At 36.1% G+C, this 12,808-nt stretch overlaps 1 protein-coding gene across 1 annotated transcript in view; it reads right to left on the reverse strand.

Annotated features, from left to right (window-relative positions):
* Window positions 1–19: 19 nt before the first annotated feature.
* Window positions 20–12,808, reverse strand: part of LOC126760154 (dmX-like protein 2) — a 60,779-nt gene continuing 47,990 nt past the window's right edge. Inside the window, exons 19-21 of the mRNA XM_050475594.1 lie at window positions 12,027–12,160; window positions 1,940–2,023; window positions 20–1,177 (exon numbers count right to left, since the gene is read on the reverse strand). Coding sequence (XP_050331551.1) covers window positions 977–1,177; window positions 1,940–2,023; window positions 12,027–12,160 — 419 coding nt within the window. The 3' untranslated portion in view covers window positions 20–976. The remainder of the gene's footprint in view (window positions 1,178–1,939; window positions 2,024–12,026; window positions 12,161–12,808) is intronic.

Here is a 12,808-nt window from a genome sequence, read left to right on the forward strand (position 1 = left end):
TGAAATGAGTAAAGGAAGATTATTAGAATTGATAACATTTACTTTATTTTTGAAACTACATAAATATAACATAAACATATACATATAATGCATACTTGGTATTTTATATCCAACAAGAAGTCATTCTAAATAATTACGACCCATATTACGGTTTACAACTCGACTCAGATAAATTGAAGTTAGAGCAACTCCATAATAACTAAAGAGTTACTTAGTATATCGACTGACTGCAGTTGTAGTTTCATAGAAGTTGCGAATCCAAAAAAGTTAAGATTTGACACTGAAATCCATTGGAACATTCAAGCACCAACTTAGCAAATATTTGAATTAAAGGTCCGTATCCAGCTCTTAAGAAATTGCTCAAGAAAAAAATACATTATTTCTTCAAGTAATTTTGATAGCTGGTTACGCATTGTGAATGATTCACATTAGAAAAGTAAGAGAGAATAAACAAAGAAAGTAAAATGCATGTGTGTAGTAACATAAATATTTTCATTGTGATTTAAGGAATGTTGTTGATGATTGGTAAGTTTTATAAAACATTTCAAAATGAACTAGATATACTTCTTAATAATGATTTTAACTAATTTAGGATGAATTTAACCATTACTTTGAATTTCATTCAAGAAACAATTGTTGATTAATTGTTTCTTCGCAAAACCAGGATTGCCAAATTCGTATTTTATTGAAAAAATGTATTAAAAATTAGTACTAGATTTCTTTAGAACTGGATCCTCAATACAATTTTCAGTTTTTTTATTTCACTGTTTTTCTAATTTGTATTTTGTATTAAAAATAACTGAAAATTATTTGAAACAGTTTATTTACTCGTTAATATTTTTCCGAAATGTACTCAACCTGTAAAATGTCACAAAAATGTTGACATTCGAGTGGTTATGAACAATACCGAATTTAAAATCTCCAACTAAAATACAGTTGAGTTGTAAACCGAAATAGTGGTACATGTTTAAATAGTTTAGTACATAGTGTGAACAACTGATTCCTTTTCCACTAGCTGTCGGACTTTCATGCACCCATCCGAGCCACAGGAGAAAAGACGCCCATAATTGTCTATATGCACTTGGCTGACACCTTGGCCAATATGTTTGAAGAAACTGTTTTTGGCATGTTCAGCCGTGTATGTGTTAATTAACGAATACTGATTCAAGCTCCATATCTGAAAATGCATAGAAAAAGCGTCAAAATATGTTAAATATTTAATGAAAAACTTAAGTTAGTTCCAGTATTAATATTTTTAAAGAAGTAAAAAATTTAATTTCTGTTTTATGTCATCACAATATTATACGAGTCCAAAGACTTGCACAGGCTTTAACGTCATCTGCGATCTTTATTCGAATTATTAAAATATACTATCTCTAAAAATAAAACAAATTCTGGTTATTCAGAATTGATAAAAGAAAACGTATTTCATACACTTCAAAATATTTAATTTTTACGAATTTCCCTCACTTTTTTCAACAACGAGGTTACAATAGGGCAAGGTTGAGAAACAGTGTACTTGTTGTAAGTAAAATAAGCTTCTGACCGAAAGGCAATCCTCTAAATTAATGCCTCCTCATTTGGTACAATTTTATTAAAAATTTTGAAACAATTCACAACATAAACTTTTCATTTATTGTAGATGTATAAAATGTTTAGCTAATATGCGAGTGAATTTTTTGGATAGAAATGGTCAATCTCCCTGTAAGCCACATAACATTAATCATGAATGCACAGCATCGGTTGTGAACAAAATTAGCTGAATTTGAAAATTCAATGAATTCTCGCTTGAACTCTTTTGTTCAAAAGGCGAATTGGCGTATGAATTGGTAATCACAAGAAAATTTTAATTTGTTGCAAAAAATTACAATGAATAAAATACAATAAAACAAATCAAAAATACTGAAATGTATGATTTTTTATCTAATCAATGACTTACCTTAATATCACCTTCAGCAGATCCTGTAGCGAAAAATTCTTCATGCGGATCAAGGGCAATACACTTTATAGTAGCATCATGCGCCTGGAAAATATAAATTTTCATTATTTATTATTTATACTAATAATAGTCAGTTAGTCGTTAGTAATAATAATAGTTAGTCGCTGTTTACATTTTCATTCATTCCCACTAATTTGGGAAATCTTCGCCAAGTGATACCAATAATGCATTTGCTCCAACCTGTATTGCCGTTTTTGAAAAGAATAATTGATGAGGCAAGGCTTGTAGTTCCCATCTTTATGACAATTTTTCTCAATAAACAATATCAATCTCTAAAGCTTTAATGCTATAAATTTCGATAACTTTATCTTTATAGCGTGCGAAAACCATTCAACATAATTATTCAAAAAATAGTTCGTCAAAATATTGGTCAACAATGAAAGCATAATAAGTGGACAAATGATGCGAAGCCAATCTTTTTAATACCATATCTTTCAGAGAATTTCCAGGTACTACGAATCGGCATTTGACATTTATTCCAAATATATGGATGAAAAATTCAGTCCTTTTAATAATTCTCAGCGAAAATCACTCAATCGAACTGTTCATGGGATCAATATAAATATCCAACCAAAGACACATAATTATTGGAAAAATACGTTCATTCGATTTCATCAAGATAACTCACATTTTTGCCAAACTTCCGCCTGACTTTAACTGCATAGTCAGGCGGAAGTTCGAAAATCTTTCTATTCGGATTCTCCACGATTTCTAGCTATACACTGCCACAAAAAAGTACCCGAAACTTATATATATAATTTATATTATGTATTTATTTTGTCGCCTTCAAAGGAATCCCCACCAGTTGAAATATACTTATTCCAACGAGTTTTCCAGTTCTCGAAACACTTCCTAAGCTTTTTTTGAATGGCCTTTAGTTCCTTCAGTGAATTATCTCTTTATCTCTTCGATAGACTGAAAACGGGTTCCACGGATCAGCAATTTCAGTTTGGTGAACAAGAAAAAACAACACGGAGTCAAATCTGACGAATACAGTAGTTGATCGATGGCATTCATTGCGTTTTTGGCTTTGAATTCGGTCACAATCGAAAAAAATTCATTTATCGGGACGAGTCGAGCAACAACAAGTTTCATAAATAAAGTATCCACCAATATCAAGCGAACGGACGGAAGTGGATAAATCAGATGGAATCTAAAACAGTGTTATATCGGAAGTAAGCATGGTTGTTGTCCAATTACGCCCAATTTTCGCATAATTGATTTACAAGTATTTCCCTTTGAGTAGTTTTTGACTAAGCCCATATAGGGGGAGGGGCGGTATTATCATCCTATTTTTACGTTGTCATAAGAAGAGTCGAAATGATTTCTCCTGTGCAAATTTGAGTGAGATGGCTCGAATGGTTAGGGAAATATATTTGTTATATGCAATAATTCAATTCCGCTCATTTACAATAACAACGAACAAATGTGCCAAAGAACACGTGTTCGTAGTCACATCAAAATAGGAGTTTCCATCCAATACGAGTGATATGATTTCATTAAAAAAAACACATACACAAATTGTTAAGGGGGGAGCCTGCTTCAGAGGCTTCAAAATATCTGTATTTTCAAGGATTTTTTTGGAAAGGAAAGAAATGTCTGATTGAAATGAAACTTTTAGGATTTATTCTTATATATTTGAAGAGTCGTTTCAAATTTTTTTTATTATTATACATTAGATATTCTTCATGTTTGAAGAAATTTACGGAGGCGCCTCGAGTGTGCAATTCCTGTGTGGCGGGCAAGATGCAGGTCGCAATTTTCATCCGAAACAAAAAAACAAAAGATTAAAAACAAATGCATTTAAAAAAAAAATTACTTTAAATCGTTTAAAACCCGGATTAGTGTTAGTGTTTAAGTTCACCTAGAAGAGAATTTAATTCCAAATACAACGCATTTTGATTCGTTTCGATAGGACGTTTACTTTTTTTTCTATCCTGCCCGCCAATTAAGAAAAATCGTAAACAAAAAAACCGAGAAATCGCGCCTCAAAGTTTTCGCTTTCTGCCCAATCGGTCATATACATATCTGCTAGACGCTCGGTCACTATTTCCCTTCTTGCTCCGAAAATAATTCGAATTTCCATCTAAAACTTTGGGGACATATTCTTAGATTATTTTTAAAGAGATTTAAGCAAAAAAAAAAAATAATCGATTTTTTGAAGCTTCTAAAGCAGGATCCCCCCTTACTGAAGTTTAAATGTTTTTTATTTAATGTAAAGTTCCGAATATATTATCATTCAAATGGCCTCGACTACTTCTTTTGCAGGAACAAATACAATGACCAAATTTTTGAGAACTTTTTCCCCTAAATCAAGTCATACTCGTGACTTCAAATAACCCTAGAAGAAGTAGTCTAATGGTGTTAAATCACAACTTCTTCTAGGCAATTCAATTTCACAGTTTCTTGAAATAATCGAATCCCCAAACTCTTCCCGCAATTCGGTTGTTTCATGTGCTGTGCAGCACGTACCCCCGTCTTGTCCGAACCAGATGTTGTCAAGATAATTTTCTTCCAATTGCGGCCATAAAAAGTTAGTTATCCTCGATCAATACCGCTCTCCATGATTCCACCAGACCAAAAACCACACCAAATTGTCAATTTCGGTGAATGTAAGGGTTGTTCATGAATATTTTGTCTATTTTCTTTACACCAGAATCGACAGTTTTGGTTATTTACCGCACCACTCACATGAAAGTGAGCACCATCGGTAAAAGATTTTCTAAAAAAAATATTATTACACAAAGAGAGCGACAGACTTCAAGCGACATTAAGAGTATGCTTCGCGTTTCGTACGGTATCCGAAGACGCTGTCCTAGTGATCGCGGGCTTACACCCGCTAAACCTCTAAGAAAAGAGCTCACATACCCTTCAAATGAGCGAGTAACACCCAGAACTCAAAGAGTGAAAGCCAGAGCAGATACGGTGAAGCGCAGGCAACTACGATGGGAAGACAGCCGAAATGGTCGCTGGACATTCCGACTAATCCCCAAAGTAGAAATATGGCTAAATAGATCGCACGGAAAAGTATAATTTTCCCTCACCCAAATTCTCACAGGGCACGGCTGTTTCAAATCATATTTGAAGCGATTCAAACACGATGACAACCATATATGCGATTATTGCGAAGGAAAGGCGATTTTTGAAAAACGCATTCGGGATAGACCCAACCCCAGAAAAACTAGTGTCTCAAATGGTGGAACCACTAGATAAGTGCAAAAATTATGAAACTCCAAAGTGCTGGAGAACAAAAACGTAGAAGTAGTAGAGTAGTAATAGAAAACGAACAACTAAGACGCGACACACAAACCATGACGGGAGCAACCAAGAAGGGTTTGGTGATAATCATTGTACAAGGGGGGTTATGACACAAACTGAGGTACGACCATCACGTCCGTATGAGTAATACTTATACTTCTTCTTCTTCTTTACTGGCGTAGATACCGCTTACGCGATTATAGTCGAGTTAACAACAGCGCGCCAGTCGTTTCTTCGTTTCGCTACGTGGCGCCAATTAGATATTCCAATCGAAGCCAGGCCCTTCTCCATTTGGTCCTTCCAACGGAGTGGAGATCTTCCTCTTCCTCTGCTTCCCTCGGCGGGTACTGCGTCGAATACTTTCAGAGCTGGAGTGGTTTCGTCCATCCGGATAACATGACCTAGCCAGCGTAGCCGCTGTCTTTTAATTCGCTGAACTATGTCAATGTCGTCGTATATCTCGTACAGCTCATTGTTCCATCGAATGCGATATTCGCCGTGGCCAATGCGCAAAGGACCATAAATGTTCCGCAGAACCTTTCTCTCGAAAACTCGCAACGTTAACTCATCAGCTGTTGTCATCGTTCAAGCCTCTGCACCATATAGCAGGACGGGACTTATGAGCGACTTATAGAGTTTGGCTTTTGCTCGTCGAGAGAGGACTTTACTTTTCAATTGCCTACTCAGTCCGAAGTAGCACCTGTTAGCAAAAGTTATCCTGCGTTGGATTTCCATGCTGACATTGTTGGTGGTGTTTATGCTGGTTCCTAAATATACGACACTATCTACAACTTCAAAGTTATAATTGTCAACAGTGACGTGAGATGATATCAATATCATCGGCATACGCCAGCAGCTGTACACTCTTATAAAAGATTGCACCTGCTCGATTAAGTTCTGCATCTCGAATTATTTTTACAGCAGCAGATTGAAGAAGTCGCACGAAAGAAAGTTGCCTTATCTGAAACCTCGTTTGGTATCGAACGGCTCGGAGAGGTCCTTCCCGATCCTGACGGAGCTTTTGGTGTTGCTCAACGTCAGTTTACACAGCCGTATTAGTTTTGCGGGGATACCAAATTCAGACATCACGGCATAAAAGCAGTTTCTTTTCGTGCTGTCGAAAGCAGCTTCGAAATCGACGAAGAAGTGGTGTGTATCGAATCTCCTTTCACCGATCTTTTCCAAGATTTGGCGCATGGTGAATATCTGGTCGGTTGTTGATTTGCCTGGTCTAAAGCCACACTGATAAGGTCCAATGAGTTTGTTGACGGTGGGCTTTAATCTTTCACACAATACGCTCGTAGAACCTTATACGCGATGTTGGGGAGGCTTATCCCACGGTAGTTGGCGCAGATTGTGGGGTCTCCCTTTTTGTGGATTGGGCAGAGCACACTTAAATTCCCATCGTTGGGCATGCAACGATACTCATACTAGTTCGGATTAAAGTTCCACACTGACATGGGATTCAAGCTTTCGATGCCTCCTCCTCGTAAAAAAAAAATCAAGCGACATTTGTCAAATATTAAAATACGCACGTCCTTAAGGACACAGCTATTTAGACAGCTACACGACTGTATAAATGTCTCCATAGGAACGCGTGTATTTTAATATTTGATAGATGCCGGTTGAAGTCTGTCGCTCTATATATGTATGTACAGCACATCATGTATAAGGTGATCGCTAGTGATTCAAAGTTGTTCTCTATCGCTGATTTGAAAACAAACGGTTCGATTCGTGTTCATGAATTTCTGACTGAGTCAGACAGAGTAACGGATCAATACTCGATTATGAACAAAAATGTGTTACTCGTTGCAATTCTTCGCTCTGCACCACACAACAGGACGGGAATAAAGAGTTACTTATAACCTGTTGGAAAGAGTTATTCTGCATTGGATTTCGAGACTGACATTGTTGTTGTTAATACTGCTTCTAAGATAGATGCTATTCTCGAGTGCGACGACTGTTTGTTTGATGACAGGAGATATTTCGTCCTGGCCTCGCTCATTACCAGACCGATTTGGTTCGCTTCCTTATCCATTCTGGAGAAAGAAGAACTAACAGCGCATTCATTGAAGCCAGTTATATCGATGTCATCGGGTACGCCAGCAGTTTTAAACTATTGTAGAAGATAGTACCTTCCCTATTTAGTTCTGCTGCTCGAGTTATTTTCTCCAAGAGCAGAAGAAGTCGCACGAAAGAAAGTTACCTTATGTGAAACCTCGTTTGGTATCGAACGGCTCGGTGAGGTCCTTCCCGATCCTGTCGGAGCTTTTGGTGTTGCTCAAAGCATGTTATATGCGATGTTGAGGAGACTTATTCCACGGTAGTTGGAGAAGATTGAAGGGTAGATTGGGCAGAGTACACTAAAGTTCCAATCTTTGGGCGCGCTTTCGTCCAACCATATTCTACAATAAGCGGATGTATGCTCCTTATCAGTTCTTCGCCGCCGTGTTTGAATAGCTCGGCCGGCACTCCATCGGCCCCCTCCACTATGTTGTTCTTCAAACGGGTAATTGCTATTCGAACTTCTTCATGGTCGGGCAATGGAACGTCTCCTCCATCTTCATCTATTGGGAAATCGGGTTCGCCATCTCCTGGTATTATGCTTTCCCTGCCATTCAGCAGGCTGGAGAAGTGTTCCCTCCATAATTTTAGTATGCTCTGGGCATCAATCATTAGATCACCTCAGGGGATTCTACAAGAGTGTGCTCCCGTCTTGAAACCTTCTTTTAGGCGCCGCATCTTTTCGTAGAATTTTTGAGCATTTACTTACGCATTTCGGTCTCTCTGTTTTTTGTCTGCAAATGCGTCTCGCTTCCCTCTTCAACTGTCGGTATTCATCACATCCCGCACGTGTTGTGGTCGATTGTAACGTTGCGACTGCCTAGTCTGCTTTCTCTCCACTGCGACACGGCACTCCTCATCGTACCAGCTCAAATTCTTTTTCAAAATCAGCCATGTTGTGGTTTCAGAAAGTTCTAATTCTTGGCAGTGGTTTTCAGCAAAACTTGCCTGTAAGGCGGCAATATTTTTATTACTTCGAGCAGTTCTTTGCCTTGTTGGCACATGAACATTATGTAAAGAAAATATACGCTCGAAATTTTAAACAATTCGTCGAATAGCGAGCACAGGTGAACGATTATTATGTTGCAATTGGAGACCGATTATTTTGATAATAAAACTGAATAATTTGTAAATGTTGTTCTTTCGTATATCTTTCCATGGTGAATACAATGAAAAAAAATTTCAGATCATTATATATAAAATGTGGCCGAAGCGACACTTAGAAATCATTTCATCCCTTTTTGGAAAATACGTTATATTAATCTTTACTCAAGTTATCGCTTGCACGGACAGACGGACGGACAAACAGTCACTCGGAATTGATCTCGTCTTGACATCCTGATCATGTGTATTTATGTTTTATACATGAAGAAAGATCTTATACTCTGAAGCAACATATTTGCCAGTTTCTAATAAAGATTATTCATCCGACGTCTTATTAATGCCTTCGCCTGGGAACTAGTTTTAGAAAGTTGAGCTCTTGATTTTCGTGCTATTTTAAAATGGAACAAAATTAACTGCCTTTGTACTGAATTATTTCCTGGCTATTGAACCTAAATACAGTAGCGGACAGTGAAATCCGGACAACTCGTCGGTTTGTATTTAAAGCACGATTGTAACCGACAAGTGTAATTTTTTGCTGAAAGGTTTATTCTTTCACTTAAATTAGTGCTCTGTACACGTTTTATAACAACTTTTAGTTTTATTTTTCAATAGTTTCAAAGTTTATTTCGTGCTCGTGCTTGGTTAAAGCTTAAATATGCCAAATTAAAAAAAAAAATGTCCGAAGTGCAGAAAAGTAATATTTTGATTTTCCGAAAATAAAATCTGACCATTCGGGAAATTAGTGATAGAGTTGGCTTTAGCAAGTCTTCCATTGGAGAATTTCTAAAAAATTTCGATAAAACCAGGTCTCTTAAGAGAAAAACTGGCTCTGGAGCAAAGAAGAAGACAAGTTCTAGGGAAGATCGGGTGATACATTCTATCAGCTTGAGGGATCGCTTCAAAACTGCTGAGGACATTAAAGTGGAGTTATTTGAAGATGTCGGTATGGAAGTTCGTCGAAGGCTTCAAGAGGTTAGTTTGAACAGTCGTCGGGCCGCCAAAAGACCACTTTTAACCTCAAAAATGCGTCAAACCCGTTTACCATGGACAAAAGAACGTAAAAATTGGAGTCAACTTGATTGGCGAAATGTAATCTTTTCAGATGAGTCCAAATTTAACATTTTTTGCAGCGACGGTATGTCCTACCTGGGAAGGAGAACTGGTGAGCGGTTCAAGGACGAATGTGTTCAAAAACTGTTAAGCAGGTAGGCAGCCGAAGCAACCCTAGCTTTTCCTACTATGGCATTGGGCAACTAGCCCTAATAGAAGGAACGGTCAATAGGAATAAGTATCAGGAGATACTTGTAACCAATTTAATACCTTCAATGAAAAACCACTTTTCGCGACCGGATGCCCTTATTTTTCAGGAGGACTCTGCGCCCTGCCATCGTGCCAAAATAGTAAGTATCAATTTTTTTGTACAACTAGAGTTTATTGCTATAATTTTAATTACAAATTTTATACTTATCCTTTTTTCTTTCAAGGTGAAGAGTTATTTATCAAAAATCGAGATCTCGACTTTGGAGTGGCCAGGTAACAGTCCGGATCTCAATCCTATTGAGAACCTTTGGTTTAGAATGAAGGCTCAGGTAGAACAGAAGAGACCAAAGAATTTAGCAGAGCTGAATGGAATTCTCGAAGAAGCGTGGTATAAATAAAAAACCTCATAAATTCAATGCCCGAACGTATAAAAGCATATTATAAAAAGCAAAGGAAGTTTGACAAAATACTAAGACGAGTGCTTTTGTATAGATTAATATTTCCTTTAACTAAAACTATAAAACCATTTCTCTAATGTAAATAAAAAAAATATCACTGCTTCTATTGGTAGTTACCAAAAGGATACAATATCTAAAATGAATAAAAGAAAAATTTTTATGAGTGCAATTCACTACACTGACTTTTTTACGCTTAATACTAACGTATTAAATATATATTATTGTTTTAAAATAAAAAATTTAAACATTCCACTAAAATAATAAGGAAAAACTATGATTTTTTAGTTGTCCGGATTTCACTGTCCGCTACTGTATATAAAAATGCCTTTCTGATTATAAGACCTCGGAGTTTCATCACATTGGAGCCATACTTTGTATTTAGGCGTTTTATCAAAATTATTTATTTATTTAAATATAACAAATTTTAACGCATATCTAAAAAATACAAAATAAATACGAAAAATATGCAAACGAATTTCTTCGAAAAATTAAATTCACTTGATAAAAAGGGAAATTAATTCCACACGAAAACATTTTCAGAAAGAGCTAAATGGATAAATGTTACCAACATTTATTTACAAAAACCAACACGTTTGGATATCAGTGAACAAACCACCGGGCAACCAAGGCGACATGTCATGATTTAATTTACGGAATTTAATGAATCTTTATGTAATGTTTTATTGTCAGTAAATATTTGGAAGAAGTAAATAATGCAATTGTTTCTCGATATTTGAACGACAGTAGTCGAATATTGTGGTCACACGGGAATGAGTCAAAAGTGTTATTGTTTTCAACAGATGATGCGGCATAAGTGATGAAATGATGAAAGCAGGTGAAAACTACACGTTTTTTACCCTATTCTTATACAAATAACTTGTTTGGCACACGGTTTAAATTTAATAGCTGTTAGAAAATCGATTGCAGTCGTAAACCGTTCATATCCTGTGTACACGCTACATAAAAACTTAATAAAGAGTTACCCCCAGAACCAATCATAACCATATCGGATACATGGGTTGAATGCGGAATCATTTTATGCAGGTAACACATTTAAACATGGGTTTTACTTAATATGTTATCATTATATAAGCAAATATAGGTGGGTAAGGACGATTACAAATCGAAAATATTTGCTTTTTAAGAAATCATATAATGACGGTTTTAGCGAGATGTGGCTTTGTACGAGAGTATGTGTTTACGAATTGCAGAGAAATAACGTGCCTCATAATTTTGTTTCCTTTAACAACCAGAACAAAATATCTTCGAAAAATTGTAAACGAGATGCTGACTTGTTATGTTATATTTGCGGCGTATTTTTTAAAATGAGAAAGGAAAAGTATGATTTAGGTAAAAATTTAAAGATTTGCGATGCATATCAATCTTACTTCAATTTGTCTGTCAAAAATCAGCACAAAAAATAGGCTCTATAATAGTTATTTATTACTTAAATTTGCATTTTAAGTTCTTGAAACATTAAAAACAAGAAGTTGCTGAATTTATAAAGCTGTCACAAGAGATAATACAAAATTCTGGACTATATCGATTTTCGAGAAATTTGCCCCAATCATAACTTCTCTGGAAGCAAAGGGTTCACCATTTCCAAAGTTAATGAATTTATTTAAGGAAGCTGAAAATATTGCTTATGATTTTCATTAATTGAAGAAAAGAAGACAATTGAAGAAAGAATAGAAATTGATTGTTGGGAGACGTCCAACATCATAATATTTCGTTTTTTGTGATTTCAATCAAATGAACAAAAAATATGTGATTTTATTTTTATAATCTTGTTATGCAATTTTAACACTTCGTTAAATGAATGATTCTTCAAATTATATGTAGACGTTTATTAATACTAATAATAGCTATCTAGTCAGATATACCTGGAATCGGTGCTTAAGAGTCCTTTGCCTTACATCAAAGACGCAAACATCACCTTTTTTTCCACAGGAAATCAACAATTGATGTTGTGGAGCAAAACACATGCATGACGATCCTTGATCGTGACATGTAAAAGCTGTTAGGGAATAAATGTAATATATAATATTAGTATTTATAACTGATCAATTGCTCGTTTACATTCAATTAATTCATATTTAAGTCTATTGAAATTACTTTTTCTAAATATATACAAACATAAAGTATCTATAATATATGTACTTAGGTAAATGGTAGTCAGTTATTACTCTATACGACAGGTAGTGAGATATTTTATATTAAAGACGATTGTAGTATTTTTGGAGGATAGAGTCATGTGTAGAAGTTCAGCCTGAAACGATTCTTTTACATATGACTCAAGCAGCTCACGACTTCCGGTCTTTGACCAAGTATCCTCTGGGTAGCTAAGAACATCCGTTTGAAGGCGAGCTAAAGTGAGAAGGCGAAACATCCCCTCCGCAGGGTTTGGGACCCGCTACGTAAAAAAACACCCCCAATGAAAGGAAGCAACAAGCCTCGGACGAGGTTCTAATGATCGACTCGAAATAAGACCACTACCTTGAATGTCAGCCCTTAATTGGGGATCCGCACCCGCCTCTGGTGCATGTCCTAAAATAAAGGCTGCACGTCAAGAAACACAAAGAGAAGGTCTGCAATCACAACAGACAGCAGAACGATTTTCTACTCGGCTTGCACTCCTGCTCTCTGAGAGCACTTATCAGCAACT

The sequence above is a fragment of the Bactrocera neohumeralis genome, chromosome 5, assembly GCF_024586455.1.
Source record: "Bactrocera neohumeralis isolate Rockhampton chromosome 5, APGP_CSIRO_Bneo_wtdbg2-racon-allhic-juicebox.fasta_v2, whole genome shotgun sequence".
In the NCBI taxonomy this organism is placed as follows: domain Eukaryota; kingdom Metazoa; phylum Arthropoda; class Insecta; order Diptera; family Tephritidae; genus Bactrocera; species Bactrocera neohumeralis.